This window comes from Alligator mississippiensis, chromosome 5 (genome assembly GCF_030867095.1).
Source record: "Alligator mississippiensis isolate rAllMis1 chromosome 5, rAllMis1, whole genome shotgun sequence".
Taxonomy (NCBI): Eukaryota; Metazoa; Chordata; order Crocodylia; family Alligatoridae; genus Alligator; species Alligator mississippiensis.
Window position 1 is genome coordinate 124392830 of NC_081828.1, and position 25511 is coordinate 124418340.

The 25511-nt window shown below is 45.3% G+C and overlaps 1 protein-coding gene across 8 annotated transcripts in view; it reads right to left on the reverse strand.

The window, feature by feature from the left end:
- Positions 1–25511, reverse strand: part of SUGCT (succinyl-CoA:glutarate-CoA transferase) — a 552725-nt gene that overhangs the window by 313368 nt on the left and 213846 nt on the right. For 7 of the 8 annotated variants that reach the window (XR_009462532.1, XM_059728663.1, XM_019483386.2 and 4 more), the window contains one exon: positions 6653–6724. The exons of the other annotated variant lie outside the window; for it this stretch is intronic. Coding sequence is in view for 6 of the 7 variants with exons in the window: in XM_059728663.1 (XP_059584646.1) it covers positions 6653–6724 (72 nt within the window). In the remaining variant the exon portion in view is untranslated. The remainder of the gene's footprint in view (positions 1–6652; positions 6725–25511) is intronic. 8 annotated transcript variants of the gene reach the window in all.

Genomic DNA, 25511 nt, shown 5'->3' on the forward strand with positions numbered 1-25511 from the left:
AAAAGAAGTATGAGGCAGTTGTTATTTTTTTTATGAGCAGTTATTTTATTTTACTGTGAGTGTTTTGAAATCAAGATGGTTCCCCCAAACTCCACAACACCTCCTTCAATCATCTGTTCAATTCAGTTGGCTGATTTAAAATGCAGATCTAAGAACTGATGTTTGGAGTTTATATGTTGGGCTGGTCTTTTTCAAAATAAGCACAAGTGTGCACATTTTTATATACATTAGCCCACTTGAGATGAGTCTCGTTTTAGAGATCAAAGCAGCCACACTCAAGAACATACTTTATTAATTGCTGACCACTGTAAAATGCATGTTGCCTATACTATGGGTATAAAAAATAGAGGGGTGTCACAAAGTCTTCAGCTATTAATCAAATATCAAAAGGATTTATTTTCTTTATTTTCAAAACCAGGGGAAACTACTGTAACAAATAATTTGGCTTTTTTCCCCCTCCTTGCTGATTACTTGTCCAAAAACATATGGTACTGGCAGAAAGTCTGCAATCATTTACAGCTTTAGGTTGGCTGTTACATCCCCATAGCAAATGTCTTCAGGGGCAACAGCTTCCGTATGTTCCATATTTTAATCATTGACCCTTCATAATAAGGTTCTTTGATACTAGTTCAAATATTTGAATTGGTATCTATATTTACTGAGGGTTCCTCTTGCCTCTTAAGTGTCTGGGGCTTCCCTGTAATTATTAATTCTCTCCATTCATTGCCTCTTCCCCTTTACTAGGTTTTTTAGTTCCACCAGTCACCTTCAACTTAGCCTTTAACAGTTTTTATAACACTTAATTTGACTTTAAACTAGGCCTCCTACTGAGTTGCTGGACATCCTAGCCTCAGTCCGTGTCTGTCACTACTCTTTAAGGACAGAAACATTCTAAGAATAAAACCCAAGCAGAACTTTTCCTCAAGAATTAAACTCTCTTTCCTCTCAAGTACAGGAATTTTTAACTGTGTTGTATGCCTCTACATTTTGTAACTGTGGCAGTTGTAATTCCAACATCTACTGCTTGTACCACGTATCTTTTTAGGTCCATTTGTTATAATAAAGTTCTCATAAAGCTGTCTTAAAAGTAGAAAGTGGAGCAGATTTCAGGATTTTTTTTTCCTGCAAATGTTTTTTCACTGAAAATCCAGCTTCAGAGCAGAAGAGAGTATTCATAAATGCAGATGATGGAGCCCCTCTTATTTCCAATAGCCAAGTAGTTAGGCAACTAAATCTGGGAAAGGAGAGACCCAGCAGACTATGGTTGCTATTAAGCAGGCCACAAACAAAGGGTCAGGTGCCCACTATATCATGTTTAATAATGTACTTTAAGGTACAACACATCCAGAAGTGTAAAGCATTAATCTAATACAACCAAAACAAGGAAAATAATACTTACTCACTTAAGTTTGACAGCTCAACAAGATTCTGAGAAGTGCCAGGATAGACAACCACATTTTGGAATGCCCATCAAACTAACACTTTAGAGGTTCACATAGCACTACTTTATGCATGACTGAAGTGGGATAGCAGAAGCAGATTTTCTTGCAGGGATAGGTAATTCACAGCAGGGTGCTTAATTAAGAACAAGCTGCTCAACTGCTTGCTGTGGCTTCTACTTCAAAGGGCACTGCATTAGGTGGAGTTCATCAGTGTCCTGCACAGTGGACTAGAGGAGCAGCACACTTTGAAATTAAAGCTGCAGCATACATCTCACCCATCTTGCACAGCTGTTTACTGTGGCCATCTACACCCCTAGCTAGGTTGCAAAACCTCATCTTCACAAGATGAGTAATGAACCTAACCCTGAAAAGAAGCTGGGATCTACTACAACAACTTGTGCTCAAACATTCATTTATAGCAAGGATGGATAAACTGTTTAGCTTTATCTAGTCCATTCAAATCCCACGTGTTAAGAAATTTGTCTGCTTCTCTCATACTAGCAAATTTCCCATCATGAATGATGGCGGGGTGGGAGCAGAGGGGACGACGACGGATTGCTGCCACCCAGCGCCCGCCAGTGCTGCTCCTCTACCTCCGGACCTATGCACCCACCTCACCCAGCCCCATGCGCCCCCCCCCATAACCTCTGCATCCCCCGCTGGCAGATAACACCCCCACTCGCTGCCTCCCAGCTTCCCTGCCGCCTCCCCCTCCCTGCCAGCTGTTGTTGGGGGAGGGGGGTGCGGCGTGGCAGCTTCTTTCCTCCCACTACCTGTAATGCCCTGGGCCCTTGTAGCCAATCGGCACATGCCCTCTCAAAAGGTGCATGTACAGTTGGCCTGAAGCATTACAGACAGACAAACAGACTAAGGCTTTTGTTATATTAGAATTATTCGTTTTGCAGAAGGAGCAGAAAGACGACAAAAAGAACCAATGGAAAAACAAGGTACCACATTTACTCGAATCTAAGGTGACCCCCAATGTTAGATTCTATACATGGACAATGTATAAATCTGTTCTGTTTTTATGTTTAGATTCTATTTTTGGAGGGTCATCTTTAATTCATCCTCTGCACCACTGCAGGGGAGCAGATAGCATGGGGAGGTCAAGCAACTTGTTCCCTGCATATACCAGGCCCCCTGCCACCTGTCTTCTAAACCTGTTCCCTCCTTTCTCCCAGCCTCTGCTCCCTGTTTGTCCCCAGCCTCCGCTCTCCCTCACAGTCTCTCCTCTGGCCCCTCTCCGGGCCCTCAGACCACTCGGTCTCACACAACCCCTCCCTGGGTTACCAAGCCCCTCAGTCTCTTGTCCCAGCTCCCTCTCTGGGCTACCAGCCCCTTTGGTCTATTGTCCTGGACCCTTTTGGTCCTCCACTTTCCTGGCTGCTCTCCAGGCCCTTGGACCCGTCTGGTCCCGTGCTATTCCTGGCCTCCTTACTAGGCTGCACTCTATTCCCAGCCCCTCACTGGGCCGCTGGACCCTTCTGGTCCCATTACACTATTCCCTGGCCCCTTGCTGGGCCTCTAGACTCACATCCTCACATCTGGTCCCGATCTTCCCTGTCCCCTATCAGGGCCACGACCCACATGGTCCTGATCTTTCCACTTGGTGCTTTTCTGTCGAGGTGTGCTCCCTCAGCCTTCCCCCTCCACGGGCTAACCCACAAGACAGCAGTAGCTGAGGCTTTCCAGTGCCCCATACTCACCTTTCCCTGGATTGGCCCATGCATGGCATTTCATGGAGGCTGCCCTGCCACAGGCAGCCAGCCACACCACACTAACCAGCCCCAACAGGGTGCAGTTTCAGGTCTTACCCAGAACTGGTTTTCAGGCCTTCCTGATCTTAATTGTCCCTCTCTGAGCTCCCCCTGGATGTCCTATGCCCCCCTTGGGCTGCCAACCTCTGGGCCCCCTGGCTCCATCTTATATCCATGCCCTCACCCATCTCTGGCTCTCTCTCAGACCCCTTTTCTTGATCCCTCCTCCTCAGATGGCCTAGCACCAGCCATAGCACCAGTCATCCTGAGCTGCATGCCCCTTGACCCCTTCCTCTCGGATGTGGCCACACAAGGACCTTTGGCCTCTCCTAGGCCCTGGCCCTGCTTCACACCAATCGAGAACTCCAGGCTCACCCAGCTCTGGCAGTCTCTGCCATGGTCTATTTCAACCTCCCGCCCCTCCTGGCCCATACAGGCCAGCTGAGATTCCCAGGGTGAGTCCTCTCTTCTCTATCGGTCTGCCTTCTCTAGCCCCTCCACAGATCGCACACTCTCTCCAAGCTCACCTGGAGCCCTCCATAAATCTTCACTAGCACAGCCCCTTCCTTCTCTGGGCTCATCTGGACCCCTCAATAGGTTCCAACACTCTGCCCCACACACTGGGTTTACCCAGACCCTTCACTAAGTCTCCTAAACACTCAGCCCCTCTCTCAGGGCTCACTAAGTCTCCTAAACACTCAGCCCCTCTCTCAGGGCCCTGGATCCCACAATGGGTCCCTAGGGACCTCCTCCATCCCCTTAGTTCCTATCCAAACCTCCACACTGCTTCATATATTATTTTCCTTGCTGGCATTCAGGAGTTGCAGCCTTCCTGCTGGGCAATGGTCCTTCACCAGTTCTCAAGATGATACTGTCACCCTACTCTCAGGTCTGGGCTTATACCCTGCCTAAACCCAGCCTTCCTCCAATCAAGTGACTGCCTTCATCAGGCCTGGCCTCACCTGCAGGCTCCCTGGGTCAGCTGATTCCACAATTAGCCTTGACCTATTAATTGGGGACCTGCTGATGGCTCTGCAGATTGTCTGACCTCTTAATGTCGCAGGCACCCAAAATGCCCCAAATCCTGGGATAATTAACATAACTGGAGTATGATCATGGGTGTTGCTCTATATATAAAGGCAATGTACACATGTTTTGAAACACAGTGCAAAAGTGGAAGGGAGGCCTGTTGAAAGCCTCTGGGTAAAAGCCTCTGGGTAAAAGTCAGAGGAGAGAAGAGCAGGTGTGATGTTATGGTGGGGGTCTGCTATAGCCCACCAAACCAGGAGAAGGGAGTGGATAAGGCCTTCTTTAAACAACTGATGAAAGCTTCCAAATTATGGGACTTGGTTCTCTTGGGGGACTTTAATTATTGGGACATTTATTGGGAGGAAAACACAGTAGTGCCCAAGCAGTCCAGCAAATCCTTGGATAGTTTTTTGAGACAGTTGGTAGACAGGCTAACTAGGGGGGAAGACTTTCTTGATTTACTGCTCACAAAGAGGGAGAAGTGGGTTGAGAATGTAAAAGGCAGAAGATAATTTTGATGACAGTGACCATGAGTTCAAGATTCTGAAGGGCGGAAGTAAGGAGAGCAACAGAAGAAAGACAGTAGACTTCAGAAAAGCAGAGTTTAACAGATTCAGGGAACTGGTGGGCAGGAGTCCATGGGAGACAAGTCTGAGGGGATGAGGAGTTGAGGAGAGCTGGCTGTACTTTAAGAAGGCCCTCTTAATGGTAAAAGAGCAAATTATCTCAATGTTACCGAAGAATGGGAAGGTACAATAGGAGACCAGCAATCTCTTCAATAAGTAGAAACTCAAAAAGGAATCCTATAATACATGAAAACTCAGTCATAGTACTAGCTAAGAAGAGGAGTATCACACAGATTTGCAGAGAGAATATTAGGAGGTCCAACACATGATTTGAGATGCAGCTGACAAGGGACATAAGGAAATAAAAAGGGATTCTGTAAGTATGTCAAAAGTAAGAGGAAGACCAAAGGTTTCCATAATGAACCATAATGGCAGAACAGGTTAGGGATTACTTAGAGAAGCTGGATGTTTTCAGGTTGGCAGGGCTGGATGAGATGTACCCAAAGATTCTGAAGGAACTGGCTCAGATAACTGCAGAAACAACTGCAATCATCACCAACTGCAGCTACCCCTGTTTTTGAAAACCGAAGTAAAAAAAGGAATTAAATACTTCAGCCTTAACTGTATCATCCATAACTATATCGCCTTCTGTAATCTGGAGCCTAACCCTACCCTCCAGAGTATAGAATGACCTGGACAGACTGGAAAAATGGTCCGCAGTCAATCAGATGAGATTCAACAGGGACAAGTGGAAAGTCCTGTACTTGGGACAGAATAATGGTACGCACAAATACAAACTGGGGAATGACTGGCTATGCTGCAGTACTGCAGAGAAGGACCTGGGGGTTATAGTGGACTATAAACTGAATATAAGTCAGCAGTGTGCTCTTGTTGCAAAAAAAAAAGCCAACAGCATACTGGGTAGTATTAACAGGAGTGTCACTTGCAAATCAAGGGAAGTGATTCTTCCACTCTGTTGAGTACTGGACTGGTGTGGCTCACCTGGAGTACTGTATCTAGTTTTGGACCCCACACTTCAAGAAGGCTGTGCACAAGATTCCAGTAGAGAACAATAAAAATGATTAGGGGCCTGAGAAGTGACATTTATGAAGGAAGACTAAAAGAACTAGGATTATTTAGCCTGGAGAAGAGAAGACTGAGTGGGGATTTGTTAACAGTCTTTAAATACCTGAAGGGCAATTACAGAACAGGATGGAGATGGGCTTTTCTCTGTGTCCATAGAAGACAAGACTAAAAGCAATGGCCTCAAGATTCATCAAGGGAAATTTAGATTGGAGATGAGAAGGAACTTTCTGACTATGGGGGTGGTCAAGCAATGGAAAAGGTTACCTAGAGAAATTGTGGAATCACCATCCGTGGAAATTTTCAAGAGCAGGTTGGATGGGATGGTTTAACCAGGTTGACTAGGGGGTTATACTACTTGACCAGCCCTACTTTCCTATGATCTTTAGTAGAAAATCCCCACTTGCCACCCACATATGACTCTGTTAACCATGGATTGAATGGAATCAGTCTGGGACCTATTTCTAAAAAGGAACTCAGGTATTTGACTTATACAAAGCTCACCATCCACAAAACTAGGAGTGGTTTTGGTCAGTCAAGTCCCCTGTAAGACCTACTGCCTGATTTGCAGAAAAGCTCAATACCTACAATTCCCATAGACTTCTACAGGAGACACTGGTTCCTAAATATCTATGCCAAACATACTATTAATCCTCTTTAATCATGTTTACAACATGAAACATTAAAAAGCCATCACTGGGATTGCCTTATCTTTACAGAGCTCAAGGTTAGTGTAGTACCAACACTTCATATTGTAAATTTAAAGTACTGTTACCTTGCACACAGTGACAAATTGCTGATCATTCCCTGCTCCCACCACAAGGTAGCCATCCATAGTCTTGAAAGCCTAGAAAAATAGATACGAATATTAAATATCATTACAACTAAAATATATAATACAAGTCTATCTTAAAGTTATGACCCTGTAACAAATTATCAAATGTCTTCTTTAAGGGGACTTTTATATTTAGATTCAGTTTATAGCTATACAAATAGCAGTTCAAAGTGCCACAGTGATTTAAATAAGTTTCTTCTGATTTTACTAGGGCAGGGAATTTTCTATTTTCTACACACAGTTTATTTGCTGAAAAATGTAGTTCTGACCCTCCAGATACTATTTGTAAATTTGACCTACATCGCCAGAAGAGAGATTGAGAGATGCCCACTTCAGAATACTTTAGCCCTCTAATTAGGACCCTTATCTAAGAAATTGCAGACCTTGGTCTGAGTCCATAGACTACTTGATGTTGAGCAGGGATTTGAACCAAAATCTCCCACCTTCTAGGCATGCATCCCAAATAAGTACACTGCAGTGGGTCTCCCTCAGTCCCCTCTGTCAGGGCTGTTCCACTTTTTATAAAATTATATACAAGGGCTTGGTCTGCCTGTATATGTCTGTCTGTCCATAACGCTTTTGGCCAACTGTGTACACACCACCGAGAGGGTGAATGGCAATTGACTGCATAGCCCAGGCTGTGCAGGCCCAAGTTTCAGCCGCTGCTGGGGAAGTTTGTGGCAGCGGCAAACATGCCCTGGCTGCCCAAGCAGCGGGGCTTCCCCATGCCTCCCAGCCTGATGAAGTGGCGGGTCATGGTAGCAGCCGACTGTCCCCAGTGTCCCGCAGAACAGCAGGCAGAGAGGGGGAGGTGGCAGACAGGGAGAAAGGGAGGAAACGGAGTGGGGGAGGCAAAAGAGGGGGTCATGGTGGTGGGTGCTGTCAGGGCAGGGAGGGAGGGAGGAAGGGGAATGGGAAGTGAGCCCTGACAACAGCCAGCAGGGAGGGGGAGGGAGGGAGGCTGCATGGACCTGGGTGGGTGCGGGACAGGACAAGTCATGGTGGTGGCTGTTGTCGGGGCTAAGTGGCAGGGAAGGAACAAAGTGAGGGAAGGGAAGGGGGGGGATCATGGTAGCAGCGCCCCCCTGCCACCCGGCCCCAACAACAGCCAGCGGGGAGGGGGAGGCAGCAGGGAGGAGGGAGTGAGGGGAGCAGGGAGGGGAGAGGGGGCAGGGGGAAGCCCCACTGTGAGGCAGAGGTGGGCAGGAGGAGGGAGCTCCTGCCCCGGAGGCTGGAGGATGCGGCAGCAGAGGGAATCTTTACATGGCCGGCCCCCAAGGGTGAGCGAGGCCAAAGGGGGAGACCATGTAAATACTCCCTGAAATCCATCGTTCTTGATGGGCAATTAGCTAATATGTACATCTTCACTGAAAAAGAGATAATAACTTTCTTGCCTGGTGGTTAGAACAGTAACCTGAGAAGTAGGACAGCATCAAAAGAAGAGGCTAAAAGCAACCAAGCCCAGAATATCATACAGGGCCAGGCTAACTGTGGTACTATCCTGGAGATGGGAGGTACAGGTTCAATTTCTCAAAGCAAAGGAAGGTATTGAATCCAGCTTTCCCATATCCTGGATCCATGCTCCAGAAAAAAAGGAACCATCTCCTCTGTTCTCCCTTTCTTACAAGTGCATGGAAATCAAACTTGTCATAACAACTAGAACGTTTTGTTTAACATGCAAAGGAGTTTTCCATTTTTCCTATTTCTGCAATAAAAACTGAAAATATTTCCAATCTAATTCAAAAACTATTTTCCCAGTCTGGCTGCTTAACTCAAAAAACCCAGTTATTTACACAGCTCTAGGTTTGTCCTATTTTACCAAAGCTTCTTTTAAGGCTGACAAGACAAATGGATTATTTTATTTGCCATATTTATCCCTAGAAGCAAAGGGGCTGCACGTGATATACCCGTCAAAAAGACTGGCCCTCACTGCCCTAATAGGAAGCACTGCAAAGGTCAAAGTATATGGAAACCTTCCAGTCACTTCATTAGCTCTTTGAGTATAACACTATTACTTAGCAAAGGGGGAACACATTGCACAGGCATAGTAATCCTCAAGCATGTAACTTTCGTACTGATTTGGCACTACAATACCGGCAATATAAAGGCATGCAGAATAGGGCTGTGCAAAACAGCTGTGTTTTGATTCAGTTTCGGATTTGGCCGTTTCAGAGGACAGTGATTCATTTCGGTGTTTCAGATCAATGTCCTGTTTCTTTTTGGCCAAATCGGTTTCAAAGCCGAGCCAGGTGGGGTTTGGGGCAAGGGGCTGAAGGGCCCCAGCGGGGAGCTGGACGGGGCCGTGGGTGGCTCGTCCGGGAGAAGGGTAGGGCCGCTACCCTCCGTGCAGGCAAGGAGACCCCTGCATGCTTCTACGATCCCTGCAGAACCAGTTTGCATGGCAGGGACCAGCACTGCCCTGCCACACAACCTGGCTCTGCAGGGAGCAGAGATCCATGCTGGGGTCTCCTCACCACCGTTGCCCGCCCTGTGTAGCTCCGGATCTCTGCTCCTTGCACAGCCAGGTCACATGGCAGGGACCAGCTGGGGCAGCAGGGACCAGGCACTGGTAGCAAGGAGACCCCTGGCACAGATCTCTGCTCCCTGAGGAGCTGAGTCACACGGCAGGGCAGCAGCATACAGCTGTTTCCCTGCAAGCCCAACTCCAAAACTCCAAAATTTTCCGAAACATCTCCAAAACATTTTGGATGCCTCATTTCGTTTCATAGATGTTTCTGAGCCTCCTGTTCCAATTCAGATTTGGCGTTTCGGGCACCAAAACGGCCCAAAATGAAATGGCTGCCAAAATTTCACACAGCCCTAATGTAAACTATATATCAGATTTAATTTCTGCTGGATACTTACACGCATCAAAACACAGAATAAACACAAAGAAATTTTGGTAAGAAGAACATAGAAAAAATTATGAAGGGGACAGAAGTTAGCAAGAATACAACTAAGAATATTAGCATTTTTTCTTTTTGCAAATGAACACTTGCAATAACTAACTGACTTTTCTAACTGTTACTGTATAAAACAAGTTACCTTGAGTTACAAACTGCATCTACTTCAGTACCCTTCTATCCATATGGCAATATTTTTTAATTGCTGATGCTTCCCGTTCCGAAACAAGCCAAACATTATCAGACAAGTTAAGGCTGAGTGTTTACGTGCTATCTGATATGCATGCCACACAATCGGTTTTTATTTCTGTGATCACAAACCTTCAAATTTCTTTTACAAATCATAGTGTTTTGCAGTTTCTAAACTTCAGGTCTGAAGCAGAACAACCACCATACTACAGGTAATATGTACACACAAGGTCTGTGCAAAGCAGTAAGTATTCAATTTGGATTTGGCCAATTTAGAGGGACAGTGATTTGATTCAGTGATATGAATCACTGTCCTGATTCGATTCAGCTGATTTGGATCTGGAGATTCGGCCACAGACTATAAGGGGGAATCATTAAAATACCTATAACTTTGTCATTTTTTTGCAGATTCGGATGTAAATAGCAAGGATGGTAGTCCCTTCTGAGGGCATGAAGCCTGCTAAGTTTCAAGGAGATACATGCAGGGGATTCTGTGAAAGTGCACCACAAACTGTTGAAAGCAAAACTCATAGCACTTGTGTGTGTTAAGGCAGAGCGGGATGAATGCAGCAGGGATGGTAGCCCCTCGTGCAGGCATGAGGCTTCCAGGTTTCAGGCAGAGTGGTGCAGGGGTTTCTGTGAAAGTGCACCCCCAGGTTCTGAAAGTAAATAAAAAAAGCAAATAGGTGCAGAGTGAGGAGGGTGGCACTCAGTTCAGCTGCACATGAAACTTGGGGAACCCCACCAGTGGGAGATTCGCCTTCAGGAACACCAACTGCTCCACCAAACCAGGATCCAAAGAGATGTGGTGGGGTGTCACAACATCACCAGCAATGCTAAACACCCTCTTTCTTGGAACACTGGTCGATGGACAGGTGGATCCCGGGCAACCGTGGCCAGATCCTGCCACAACTGGCTACGGGTTGCCCAATAGGCCAAGGGGTTGCAGTACAGTGGCTCCACATCCTCAGTGAGACGGGTAGCCACCCAGGTCTCCGCGCTACCTGCCTAATGATAGGGTCTGGTGCCTCTGGACCCCAACACTGAAGCCATGCCTTTGGCTCACATTAGCAGTGGCTGTGGTGGAGAAGATTGGCTTGTGGTTGGAGTGCTGGCATGGGAAAGTGGATCCCCCTCTTCCACGTTCCCCCGCCTCTGCCCTTCTGCCTCCCTGACTCTGTTCACCAGCACCTCCATCCAGTGACCGAGGGTTTTGCTGCAGCAGATGCTGCCCTTCACCCTCGGGTCGCACATGCCCACCAGCACATAGACCATACTAGACCGCAATGGATCCAGCCATTTTTTGATGCCTTCCTTCAGCTGCTTCACCAGTGCCTACACCTCCAGTGAAGGCGGCTTGCCCCAGGCCAGGAACACTGATCCCCTGGAACAGCTCCATTTCATTCTCAAACTCCTTCACTATGGGGATCCCCTGGCTAAGGAGGGCATCGCCAGTGCTGAGGCCCTTTGTGGCCTCAAGGAAAGGCTTGAGGACCACCTAGATCTAGGAAGTGGTATCCCACTCTGTCTTGCTAAAGGGGCCACTGATCCCAATCTCCCTGACCAAACCCATCTCATGGATGGCCTTCTGTTGCTCCACCAGCCTTTCCAGCATCAGGTATGTGGAGTTCCACGAAGTCTCCACATCCTGCATGATTTTGTCCTGTGGGATTCTCAGTTCTGCCTGTCTGTCCTGCAACATCTTGCCCCCTTGATGCTTCAGTGGAAATAGCCCGCCACCTGCCTGCATTTTAAAGTAAGATGGCTGGGAGTGATGGCACAGTCACCAGGAGCCCTGTTCCCCTCCGAGGTGTCCCTGACTATGAAGTGGAACTTGTGTGCTACATAGCAGATACCAACAAAGTTGGCATCATGCATCGCCTTGACCATATTAGCCCTGTTGTCGGTGATCATGATCCCATGGGTGAACCTGCCCTGCCCAACAAGCCATCCCTGCACCATGCGGTTCATGGCCACCAAGCCAAATCAAATCAGCTACTGAAGGTTCGCACAGCCCTAGTACATACAAAGGTTTTTTTCACTAAACAGGTAATGTATTTCCTCAAGCAGAAGATGAGGTTTTTTCATAGTTTCACAGTTGGTAGGGTCGGAAGGGACCTGGGCAGATCATCAAGTCCAACCCCCTGCCAATGGGCAGGAAAGAATGCCGGGGTCAAAAGACCCCGGCAAGGTGTCTATCTAGCCTCCTTTTGAAGACCCCCAGGATAGAAGCAAGCACCACTTCCCTTGGAAGTTGGTCCCAGATCCTAGCCACCCTGACTGTGAAGCAGTGCTTCCTGATAGCTAGCCTGAATCTACTCTCTGTCAACTTATGGCCATTATTCCTTGTTACTCCCAGTAGTGCTCAGGGGGAACAGGGACTCTCCCACTGCCTGCTGGTCCCCCTTGGCCAGTTTATAGATGACCACCAGATCCCCTCTCAGCCTTCTCTTGTGGAGGCTGAACAGGTTCAAGGCCCATAGCCTCTCCTTGTAGGGACTGCCCTGCTGCCCCCTGACCATGCAAGTGGCCCTCCTCTGGACCCTCTCCATGTTGTCCACGTCCCTCCTAAAGTACAGCACCCAGCACTGGACGCAGTACTCCAGCTGCGGCCTGACCAATGTCATACAGAGGGGGAGGATCACCTCCTTGGACCTACTCGTGATGCATCCGTGGATGCATGACAAGGTGCAGTTAGCCTTCCTGACCGCGTCCCCACATTGGCGGCCCATGTTCATCTTGGCTCCAAGATCCTTTTCTGACTCTGTGCTGACGAGAAGGGAGTTCCCCAGCCTGTAGGTATGCTGCTGGTTCTTTCTCTCTAGGTGCAGTACCCTGCACTTGTCAGTATTGAATCCCATCTTATTCTCATCCACCCACCCCTGTAACCTATCCAGATCCAATTGCAGCCTGTCCCTCCCTTCTAGCGTGCCCACTTCTCCCCACATCTTAGTGTCATCTGCAAATTTGAACAAGGTGCTTTTCACCCCCTCATGATGATTTTCTCCCAATCATCTTATATTCACATACAAGGAAACCTCATTAAATACATTGTCTGTCATTAAACTGCTGTCAAAAGCAGCATGTGCTCAGTAATGGAAACCAACTGTGAAGCTGATTAAATCCAGCCAGCGGTGAGCATGACTCTAAAACATGTGGCCCATTATGGCCAAACTTACTGCTGTTAACCCTCTTTTTTTGTGGACCTTAAAAAAAGAAAAGGGGGCAATTGCTCCCCCAAGAAAGAATAAGCACTGGGCCTGGAGGTAGTGCCATACCAGGCTAGCACACAGATAAGGTGGAGAAAACTCCAACACCTTCTGGTGCCAAAAATGCAGATGGGAACCTTTCTTCTGGCCCTCAAAAAAAATTGGCAGGTGTTCCCTCTGCGGGGAACTGGCACTGGACCTCGAGATACTGCAACTCCAGGCCAGCACTGGGAGGGCAAAGCCAGCTCTGACACCTTCCCCTTGGTAGCAAAAATGCTTCATTTGATATTACTCAAAAAGGCCAAGACGCTCATGGGAACCTACCACAAGGAGAGGTTACCACAGCACATCTGAATAACACATATACTAGTGTCTATTATGTGTAGCCCTTAATGCCAACTTTTTCCAGTCACAGCAAGCCACTACACTGAATACATTCCAACTTTCTTTTCACTTCCACAGCCGAGTTGTGCCTTTATTTCCCATTTTCAATGATTCCTGCTTCTTCATCAGCCTTAAATGTCTGGCAAACATCACCAAATGGGGCTCCAAACAGTTCACCCAGAATCCCTATATCACCCCCTCCCTCAGCTCATATGATTAGTGTGGCCACGCCCTCCATGAGGTGGAGCCAGACCAGGTTGCCCTGCTTATTATCTGCATATACATTTTTGTAGGATCCCAGGACTTCTGACAAGACCACCCAATTCCAGTCTGAGTGGGGCCTAATTAGCACACGGATCTTTTATGGAGGAGGGTGGTATCTAGAGAACACACAGGGAGCTGGCAGGGTTCATCACGGAGCCTTTGGCCTGGCTGTATGAGCATTCATGGTCATCTGGCCAGGTGCCAGGGGATTGCAAACTGGCTAATGTGGTCCCAATTTTCAAGAAGGGGAGGAAGGAGAACCCAAGTAACTATAGACCTGTAAGCCTCACCTCAGTGCTCGGGAAGATCTTGGAGAGAATCATCAAGGGTCCAGCAGGGGAGATCATGCTCAGGGGCAATCAGCATGGGTTTATCAAAGGCAGGTCCTGCCAGACCAACCTGATTGCCTTTTATGACCAAGTAACTAAATCCCTGGATGATGGTGTCACTGTGGATGTAATCTTTCTAGACTCTAAGAAGGCCTTTGATGCTGTCTCTCACCCCATCCTTATCAATAAATTAAGCAACTGTGGCATTGATGCCTGCACAGTTGGATGGGTAAAAAATTGGCTGATGGGGTGCACCCAGAGAGCAGGGGTGGATGGATTGTACTCAACCTGGCGAGATGTGAGCAGTGGGGTACCCCAGGGCTCGGTCCTCGGGCCTGCATTGTTTAACATCTTCATCAGCAATTTGGATGAGGGGGTGGAAAGCACACAGTCTGAATTTGCTGATGACACTAAGATGTGGGGCGAGGTGGACACACTTGAAGGGAGAGAGAGGCTGCAACTAGATTTAGAAAGACTACAAAAGTGGGCAGATGAGAATAGGATGGGGTTCAATGTAGACAAATGCAGGGTGCTGCACCTTGGGAGAAGTAATCCACAGCACACATACAGGCTGGGGAGTTCCCTTCTTGAAAGCACAGAGGCGGAAAGGGATCTCGGGGTCATTATTGACTCCAAGATGAACATGAGCTGCCAATGCCAGACCGCAGCCAGCAAGGCCAGCCATACCTTGTCATGCCTCCAAAGGTGTATCTCAAGCTGGGCCAGAGAGGTGATACTCCCCCTCTATGAGACTTTGGTCAGGCCGCAGTTGGAGTACTGTGTCCAGTACTAGGTGCTGCACTTCAAAAGGGATGTGGCCAGCCTGGAGAGGGTTCAGAGGGGGGCCACCCGCTTGGTGAGAGGGCAGCAGGACAGGCCCTATGAGGAGAGACTGAAGGACCTGAACCTGTTCAGCTTCAGCAAGAGGAGGCAGAGGGGGCACCTAGTGGCAGCCTACAAGCTCATCAGGGAAGATCAACAGCAAATAGGCAGAGCTCTTTTCTCCCCAGCACCACCTGGGGTGACGAGGAACAATGGTCATAAGCTGATGGAGAATAGGTTTAGGTTAGAGAACAGAAGGCAATATTTTACAGTTAGGGCGGACAAAATCTGGAACCAACTTCCCAGGGAAGTGGTCCTCGCCCCTACCTTGGGCAAATTCAAGAGGAGGTTGGATAATCACCTGTCTGAGGTCTTGTGAACTCAGCATTCATTCCTGTCTGTGGCAGGGTGTCAGGCTAAATGATCTGTTCAGGTCCCTCCTGACCCTAGCTACTATGAAACTATGAAATACTGAGCAGTGCCAAGCTGTGATGTCACCATGGCTTCAAACACTGTTGACTGCTGGGACCCTGTCCACCAACATGGTAAATCATAAGCCTTTTAGCTTTGGACTAATAACATGCATAGTTTGTACTATATATTAGTAAGTACAAACATGCTCCCTAAAAGTGTGTGTATGAGTTCCTATGCAACTGTTTCAAAAGAGGCAAAAATGCATCAATTCTGGATAAACTAAGTTTATGGATACCTGTAGTAACTTTATGCAAATTACTACAGAGAATTTTATTTCAAAGTCAATGTTTGCAAATTTGTTCCGAATTTCCATGTGCTTAGAGGGAGCAGGGTCTGACATTAAGGAGTGCAGAAGAGGGCAAGAGGGCTACCTAACCCCCCAGGTTTATTTGTCCTGAAGTAGCAGTGAGAGGGGCATAAATTCAGGGCAAACTTCCAGTAATGAAATTCTATACCTGGAAAACTGGAAGAAATTTATAAATGTTCTGTGTATAGAATCTAAGTATTGGGGGTTTATCTTATATTTAGAGTCATCTTATATTTGAGGGAATACAGTACATAGTCTGCAAGGCACAACATTCCAGCTATAAACAGTTATCCATGAATTTGGCAGAATGGCTAAAACAACTTGGCCTTTCTCAGTGATTTCCTCTGAGATGCTTGCAGTCTCTTTGAGAAATATGGCTAAAACAACTTGGTCTTTCTCAGTGATTTCCTCTGAGATGCTTGCAGTCTCTTTAACAAATATGCAGTCACAAAACAGGTTCATGCCTTTGGACAATATGCATTCAGACTCTTAAGCAATCAAAGCAGCAGCAAAAGTCACTCAAAATGCAAAAACCCAGTGATTAGCATTTGCGCTTTGACAGCTTTGTGGTACGTGTGGGAAACCTGATTATTCTTAATTGTCTTAAAAAGCAAAAACCACCACCATATTGCCTCTACTCAACAAAACCAGTATTATAATAGATGTGGCATTGTGTTTTTGCATGAACCTCAACTCAAGTTTCTTCAGCCGCTATTCTCAGTTTCCCCACCACAAAACAGCTGATTATTTGCCAGGCAATGTTGCTGATAAAGCAGACTTTCAAAATATTATTAGCACAGCATAGATGCCAACATTTAAGAGTGATAACAATGGTTTTATTCATTGCCCATGGATATACATACACTGCAGGTTACCACAGGTTGCTGCCCGGTCACAGAAAGTTTCATGATCTTATTATACAAAGGAGATTCAGAGAGAAAAGCAGAAAGATTTTAATGAGATTTTGTTTTTATAAGCTGCTGTTCATCAGATTCAATCACTTCACATTAGTTCAATTAAAGGAACTGCACACAAGACAAAAATCTTTTTTCCCCTCCCCTGGTTTTTGGAAAAATGCAGGCTTATGATAAGACCCTGGAGATCATCACATAAATTGCATGAAAGCTGCTGTTCTAATTTGATCTCCAGAGCTCCACAGCATACAGTAGGTAAAGAAAAAACCCCACATAAAACTGCCAGAAAAAAAATAAGAAAACTACTGTATTCTGTTGCACATAACATGTACTCCCCACCCAATCAGCACCCCAAAACCAGGGTACACTTATTAATCAGGAAAACTGTTTTCTTGCTCAGGAAAAAATGCACCCTGCTATGATTCATACACCACAGTTCATCAGTGACCTTACTGTTCAGCCACCTGAGGGAGTCGATTGACTTAATAGCATATTGTTCTTCTCTTCACAGGTGTTAATAACTGTCTTGTCTTCTAATGTTCCACTAATCAAATTAACCTTTCTTAGGGCAATCTTACTGTCTGCTAGTTGCTCCTGATGTCTCTCTTGCCGTTTCACAGTGTAAGCAGGAAAAGGAGGATGAGTCTGCTGAAGATTAGGCTTGTTCCCAGCTCTGTCCTTGTTCCTGCTCTATCCTCTGTTCCTGCTCATAACTGAACAAATCTTTTTTCCTGTCATTTTGTTTTTCAAAATAAGGTGTATACTATATTCTGGGGCATGCTGTATGAGATAAAATAGGGTATTTCAAGGGTTATTTGCAAAAGCAATAGAGACTGAAGATGCAACATCCCAAAGCACAGCCCAAGAAGCTCAGGAGCTTCCATGAAGGGAACGAGACTGCAGGGAAGGAGGATGTAAGTATTATATAGAAGCACAGAGAGTATAGAGCATCATTTATATCAGAGATGTTCCAAAAACCTTCAACTTCCTATACTGTATATAACAGACCTTATTTTCAAACACAAGCATGTTCTGAATGGGTTATGGGCATGCCCCAAACCATATGACATAGGCTGATCAAAAGGAAATCCAGGACATCCAGGACACTGCCTCCTTCCCCGCAAGTCAGGAGCACTGCTGCAGGCAGGGGCAGGGACGGGGTGGCATGGTATGCCAGACAAGTGGGCAGGCAGTGGTGCCTGCTCACCTGCTTGTTGGAGTGCCATGCTGCTCCATCTCCCCACTGGACTGTATTCTGTACCCCTGAATTTCTGAAACACTCATTTTAATTCATTCCAGCCGGCTGAGACCAGCCTCCAAAATCCAAGACTGTCCTGGCTGAACGAGAATGTATGGTCACCCTAATGCTACACAGACATGGTCAGGATTCAATGCAGCCTTAATTCAAATCAGTGGTGCTCAACCTTTTCATCCAGCAGGCCAGATGGGCAGCGCCCTGTTCCGCCATAGGCCAGATCTGGCTGGTTGACCCAATCCAGCACCTGGGGTAGGTGCAGTAGGGCCTCTTCCAGCATCATGGATGGGGGCAGGTGAGCCCAGGCCCAATCCAGCTGTGTGGGGGAAGGGGGCTTGGCCTCACGCCACTGGAGGAAAGGGGTTTGGTTTAGCCCCAACCTGGCCAAGCAAGAGGAAACAGGGCAAGGCCCAGCCCTGTGGGAGGGAAAGGGAACGTGGCTCAACCCTAAACCAGCCATGGAGGGCGAGGGGGCACGGCCCAGCCCCAATTTGGCCAGGTGGGCAGGAAAGAGGAATAACCCAGTCCCAACCTAGCAGGGCAAAGGGAAAGAGACATGGTCCAGACCTGTGCAGGGGGAGGTGGGACCTGTGCAGAGGGAAGGGAGCATGATCCAGCTCTGATCTGGTAGGGGGAGGGTCATGGCCCAGTTGCAGCCCACTGCTTGGGATTCTGGCAGCAGGGAGGGGTGGTGGTATTAGCTCCCACTGCTTCTCTGCCACCAAACTTCTTGACCCATAGAGTGCCCCACGGGCTAGATGCCAAGGCTTTGTGGGCTGCACTTGGCCCACAAGCTGAAAGTTGAGCAACTCTTGTCTAAATCATTCTAACACCAGTGTAAATGTAGATTTGGTGAAAATGCTAGTAAAAATTAGTCCATCCTCCAACTATTATTACTTAAGTGACCTTCCAAAAAATCTCCCAGTTACTTGTGAAGAATTTAACCAGAGAACATCTCTATCCATGTGTTTGGCTTTTCTACATGTATTGCCCCTCTGTTTTGAGCCAATTTATGATATGCAACTACAATCACATATAAGTAAAAGATCTTTGCAAATGTTTCACTCCTTCACTGGTTTTTAAACCATAAAATGGACAATTTAAGGGATTGATAGAGACTGACTACTCCTAGAGAAACAGATAGTTCCAATAAAATAAAAATTGATCAAATGTTTTTTATCAGTATTTGAAACATATCAAAGTCAAAATACTTAGTTAATATCTATCATTGTTTCTGGTTCAAAAGCGCATTGCAAGAATGTGCAAGCATCCATTGTTGGCTTAATTTCAGGTATTTTAAGATAATTTCTGAACTAAAATAGTAGGGTAAATTTGAACACATCTAATTTTTGGATGCTTTCCTAAACCAAACTACTAAGTTTCTTACCATTTAACCATTATTACCTGCCACGTTTTAAGTTCAAAATAATGGCATGGGTGTACAAGAACTTTTTAAAGGCTTGGGATATTGGAGGTGGGGAAGGAACTGTGAAATTATTAATTGCTTTTTCTTAGTATAATGTTATCACAAAGGTCCCAGTTCATGAAAGGACTTGTTTAAATGTTTTCTTGAACAGGAATAGATTGAAGGATGTGGTAACCGCCCCCCCAAATTCTAGTCATGGATACAGATGAAAATTGTAGATGAAGCTGAATCTTAATGTACTGATGACTTTAAAAATCAAGACCAAAGTCTTTAATTGAAACCAGAAGTAGACTAGAGACAGGTGAAGAAATGAAGACAGAGAACATATACTACTGTAGTCTTCTTCACAGAGGCAGCTGTTTTTACAGCATTCCCTCCACTTTCAACTCCAAGTACATTTCATTCAGCTAACCTAATCTGGAGGTGAAAACATGTGACCGCACCATTTTGTAGAGATGAGTTGCAAGGCCACTAGCAAGGTACAGTAAAGTGGAGGAAGGGTGTTTTTCCACAAATGGCACTTGTTGTTTAGGATAAATAAGTCAAAACCACTAGATTTTCTGTAACAGAGAGGTGGGCCCTCTATGGTAGGGAAGAACAACTGTCCCAAAAAGATTCTTCAAGGATTTTTTCCATTGTTTGGATCTCACCTAGGATAAGTCTGGACCAGCCACTCTTCAGCTCGATGCTGATCTTCAGTATTAATTATTTGTACTGCAATAGAACCTAGAGACCCTGGCTAAAATCCTGGCTTCTGTGTTAAGCACAATATAGACACATGGTAAGAGACAGCACTTGCTCAAGACCTAACAACAGAAACAACCAAGACAGAGAAAAAATGAGAGAGAGGAAGGATCATCATTTCCATTATTCAGATGGGAAACTGAGGTATAGGAACGTTAAGTGACTTGCTCAAGGCCAAACAGTCTGTGGCACAGCTAGGAAATGAAGGCTGATCTGACTCAAACCCAATCCCTTAAAACACAAGTTCTTTCACATCTTTGGTGATGCTTGCCCCTCTGGAAAATGAAATATCCCTGGAACTGGATTGTTGACATATTGTCAGCAGCACAATAGATGCATCTCCTCTCCCCTCCATTTTGTTTCACATAGATATTAAAGAGGTGAGGAAATGGATGAATCTCCAGAGGACTTCACTGGTGAGGCCTCTTTTCTGGGGAAGACAAAGGGAGCAGCAACTACTAATCACTAGTGTTTGGGTCCTGCTGTAGAAGGAGGATTGAAGGAATTTCAGAATTGCATTATCTAAACTTAACTACATCATAAAAGCACTTAGGGTTCAACCATGCCAAAGACTGTCAATAGATCAAGGAGTACCAACACTGAACTCTTGCCTCCATTCATTGACATGTCTTCCAGTCCTGCAAAGACTATCCATCTCTGCGCTGTGCTCTGATCTATCCTGCAAGGCTGGCTGTCACGATTTTCTCAAAGACTTAGGAGAAGGAAGCTAGAGATAAAGCTGTATGTGGAAAAGTTGTCCACACTGAATGATAGGTTTTTGAGGGTTAGGTTGAGCACTGCATTCTTGAGAAGTGGATAGTTCTGTTCTTTAACTCTCACCAACCAGAAGAGGCTCAAATCCATGTCACAGGAAGTGACTCAGAACATCATGGTTTATCACGTGTGACAGGCTGAATTATGTCAGGTATAGTAGGAGGGGTTTGGATTCTGATTTTATAAGTATTCCTAAGACACTGCATTCTTGGCTGATATCTTCATATTTAAACAATATCTGGCATTTGCAAAGGGAAGGGTATTTAAACTCCATATTCAAAAGGCCTCTGGTGTTCATTTTTTGAAAGCTAGTCCAAGGGTCTGGAAGTGCCATGTTGGTGTTTGGCCCAATCAATATGTAAAATGGCAAATATGCATAGTGGTAAGCTAGTCCAAAAGGACCAGATCATATGAAATGAAGGGGAAAGTGGCTGAGCACATGCTAAAAACTTGAGTGCATACAGTGGTACTCAGTCACCAATTCAGAAGTGGGCCTGGGGTATCTTTCTTTGAATGCCTGCCAGGTGTTGGTGTTGATACCCTTATATAAATGGGTCATTTCAGTATTCCTTGTTTGCATGCATGTCTTAAACAACTCAAATTATCCATGGGTGGAGACAGCCCTCCGAGCTCTGTCCCCATTAAAAGATCAGAGCACCCTGGTCAAGCTGTTTCGTTTCCAGGAGGGTGAAGGAACCGTGATTTCTCCTAGCCCAGCTACGGGCATCCTGGGGTAGAAAAGCCTCTTTTAGAAAACTACTAAATACAAAACTGGAAAACCCCTACAGATTGCAAAGGGGGCAGATTTTCAAAGTAATCTTCAGAAACTTGAGCCCTGAAGCTGTTATTGAGCAGGAGCTCCCTAGCCTCAGTTCAGACAATAACTGATACAGAGCTACAAATTCCCCTCAAAATGGGGTAAACCTGTGACATCTTTTCCACATCTTTACACATTTAAGTAAAAGCACCATCTTTATTTCAGCATCAAGGAAGTCCTTTTTTTCTTTAATGGAATGGGGACCTCTCTTTGGAGGTAAGCGATACTTAATTGCACTGTAACAAATGGGAATGAGACCAAGAAATCTGGTCAATGGTATTTCTGAGCAGTATGTATAAATCATAAGGACCACCCAGTTTGAAACTATTTGTCTACATTGTGCTCTCTTCTTGTAAAAGCAAACAGGCAAAGTAAAAATGTAAATGTCATGGACTTGAACAATGTATGTTGAATGCCCTCCCTTAGATGACTGAAGAAGGGCATTCAGCACATTAATTAAGAACGACCTTCCTTGCTAGATGTCTCAAAGCTGAACTATAGGGCCACTCATGTCCCAGCACAAACTCTGTTGTGATATCATTATCCCCACCACACTGTATTCCCTTAACCAGACTAAATAGAATCAAACCAATGTATGTGTTATTTGGCCATAACCACTTACCCCATATTTTTCAAAGGAATCCACCAATTCTGGATGCCTCAGTTTGTACCTAACTGGCCTGATCCACCCGATTATCATGATTTGGTAACCATGCACAACTTCAAGTGACATTAATGTGAACTTTGGGGCACCTGATAGATATTACACTTACAATGTGATCAACAGGTTAATCACATCTTAAGTAGTGACCTGGCCACATGTTTAATCAATTAATGGCATGATAAGAAAAAGACACAAAGTTATTACACTGCATTTTATCACACCTTTAATTGAATGTGAAGCCAGTACCCAGCCTCTGGTACACATAGAAATCTTTCAAGATACCCATGTGCTCTGGAAGCTGAGAGGCCCAATAGCTGGGTCTCCCAGCCTCAGGAGCACATCATAGACTCCTGCAGCTGGAAGCCCAGTCAATTAGCAGGGCTTCCAGCTGGGGGAACACACCCTCTGCTATGAGCTCCCTCTGCTGGGAGCCCCAGTCAGCTGGTCAGGGTTTCCAGGCAGTGGAGTGCACCATGTGCTCCCCAAGCTGGGAACTCTAATCAACTAACGGGGCTCCCAACCGTAGGAGTGCATGGTGATCCAAACCAGAATTAGGCTTTCCCTGCACTGGCAATATGATGCAATGGGATCTGATGCAGGATCCCACAATCACACCTTCTCCTAGCATGTGTGGCATGATTGTTGGGAACCCACATCAGATCCCAGCATGACACTACTTTAATGTCTGTCTGTCAGGTGCCCTAAAAAAATCATCACACCTTTCTCCCTGCAGTCTTTTGGCAAATTGTAGGATCCAGCAAAACTGATATCCTTTGAAGTACAAGGTTTGGTTCTTTTCTAGCCTTGGCTTTTATCCCTACTGTCACATTTAATTTACATTATTATGTGTGTACTGTTTATAGAAAAACATGTCATCAAGATTTCTCTCTCTCTCTTTTATAATTTAAATATCATTAAAGGTTTTGAGAAACATAACAAAAGCAGTAAAGGTCACATGTGAAATGGCAGTTGTTGGTATATACTTCATAAACAAAAATGTCAATCTGTTATCTATATAATGGACTCTGACAATAAGGTTATTTACTAATTAGGAAGCAGACATACTCAAGTAGATAGAGAGATGGCTATGCTTGCTGGTCTGAAGTCAAATAGAAAGAAGAGCAGGGTGACACCTTGTTACACTTTACACTTTGGGCTGCTCAAATATTGCTCGGGTTTGAAACAGTCACACCTTCAGGCTAAAAACCTTCTCTGACTGTCCCTTGCCTGCATATCTGTGACTTGCCACTAGCAGGCTGGTGAGCAGAGGCTGCACTAGGAGCTATTGCTGTGTGCTGCCCCTACAGAACTGGTGAGACAGGACAGGCTTTGACCCTTGCTCTAAGTGGCAGTGTAGAAAGAGACGGGTTGTGGGGATGGGAACATAAAGCTGGGAAGTGGAGAATGAAAGGGATAGGGTGAGTGAAATGAAATGTGAGGTGAAAAAGAAATTGGGGTGAGGAGTGGAAATGAAGGAAGCCAGCCACTGAAGGGTAAAATAAAAAGTAGTAAAAAAGAAAAAAAGAAAAGAACTGTAAAAAGAAATAAAAAGGCATTATTTGGCTCATACTGGAGAAGATGGCTGAGCTGAAGGTCAAGTAAAAGTTTCTGCTTGCTAGCTGGCTGGCTGTTGTGTGCTCTGCAGGGTGTTTGCATGGCGTTGCATCCCTGAGGCCAGGAAGGTCACACCCCTGGGGGTGGGAGGAGGAGTTGGCTTGATGCCAGAACCACCACCTGGGCAGTAAAGTTCAGGAGGTGGAAAGTTTGTCCACACAGAACAGGAGGGTGAGGGAGGTGACACTGCATCCTGGGATGCTGGAGAACTACAACTTGGACAACTCATTTTCAGGGAGAGGCCAAATATTAAATGGAACATAAACTGGGTAACAGGGAGCAGAGATAAACCTGCCCCAGAGAGGCGTAACTTTAAGCCACCTAACGTCTGCTTAAAACTATTTTCAGGTGTTAATGTGTGGACAATTCAGAGGTTAAGAGCTCCAGAAGCCACCTAGAATTCATGTGTAACAAGGTCCATAGAGACTAACTGGTTCAGAGAGGCACAAGCTTTTACAGGCAACAACGTACTTTGTCAGATTCTATGGGTGAATAAATCTATCGGGTAGATTAGGTGCATGTAAAATAATACAACATATAGCAAAAATAAAAAAAGGAGAAGAAAAAACAGAAATAAAGATTACAAACTCCCAATCCACTTGCCCAATCAAGGTTTCTTTTAATGTTCTTTTTGGTTTCTATTTCCAAAACACACATGCAATAATGCTAATCCTAAACATGCAAAAAACCCTAAGAAACCTGCATATGCACATATACAAAATCAACAATTGAGTTACAAAAAAAAAAAAAAATCCAAACAAACAAATGCATTTGGGGCTCCTTCTCTTTGGCTCCTTATTTCTAGGTCTTTGGAACACATGTTTTCAAGCAATCTGCCATAACCTTAAGAGCTATTTTTTTAAACTAATGCCGAGACTCTCTATTCCACGAACTGGGTTTTAAGTAAAACAATAAATATCACAAGACTCTCAATAAAATCACAAGAGTTGGCAACTTTGCACATGTAGTAACCAGAGATGGGCTTGAGTCATACAGATGAGATATAGATCTGGACTAACCCTAAGCCTCAGGGCATTCTGATCTGGGGTTTTAGTACAAGCCCAACACCAGCAACAACACAAATTAAATGTAGTGCTACTGAGACAAAATGTTGCCAAGCAGACAGAGAGGTAGGAAATAAGACAATCCCATTAAATTCCTCAATATATGTCTTAGGGATTCTCTCCTCAAAATGTTTAGCCTTCAATATACACAAAAAAGTTCCAGCATACTATTTACTACATTGTATTTTAATGCCCTAAATGATCCATCTCAGTTACCTCCTCACTAATATAAACATGTCAGACAGGAAAATTATTGATGAGAATTTTATAAAAGTGACTTCACTTTTAAATGATATAATGGAATTACAGACAATGTGTTTTTAGGCTGTGTATATGGTTTGGGAAGAACAGCGTTATTTTATTTTGTTTTTCAATCACTCAAAAAAGAAAATAAAAAGACAAAAAAGTGTGCAACAGCCCACTATAAAATTAGAGAAGCTCATTTTCTGCAGCACATTATCTATTTTTCCTAATATGAATAAGATATACGAGAGGCATAACTAGCCATTTTGGCACCCTGGGCAGAGATGCTGGAGAGTGATAGTGAGGGACAGGTTGTGTGCCATTAACTCAACGTGGGATTGCAAAAACCCTGGCTACCCCTTTCAGGGGCAGGCCAGTGCCCCTTCTAGTCATAAGTAAATTG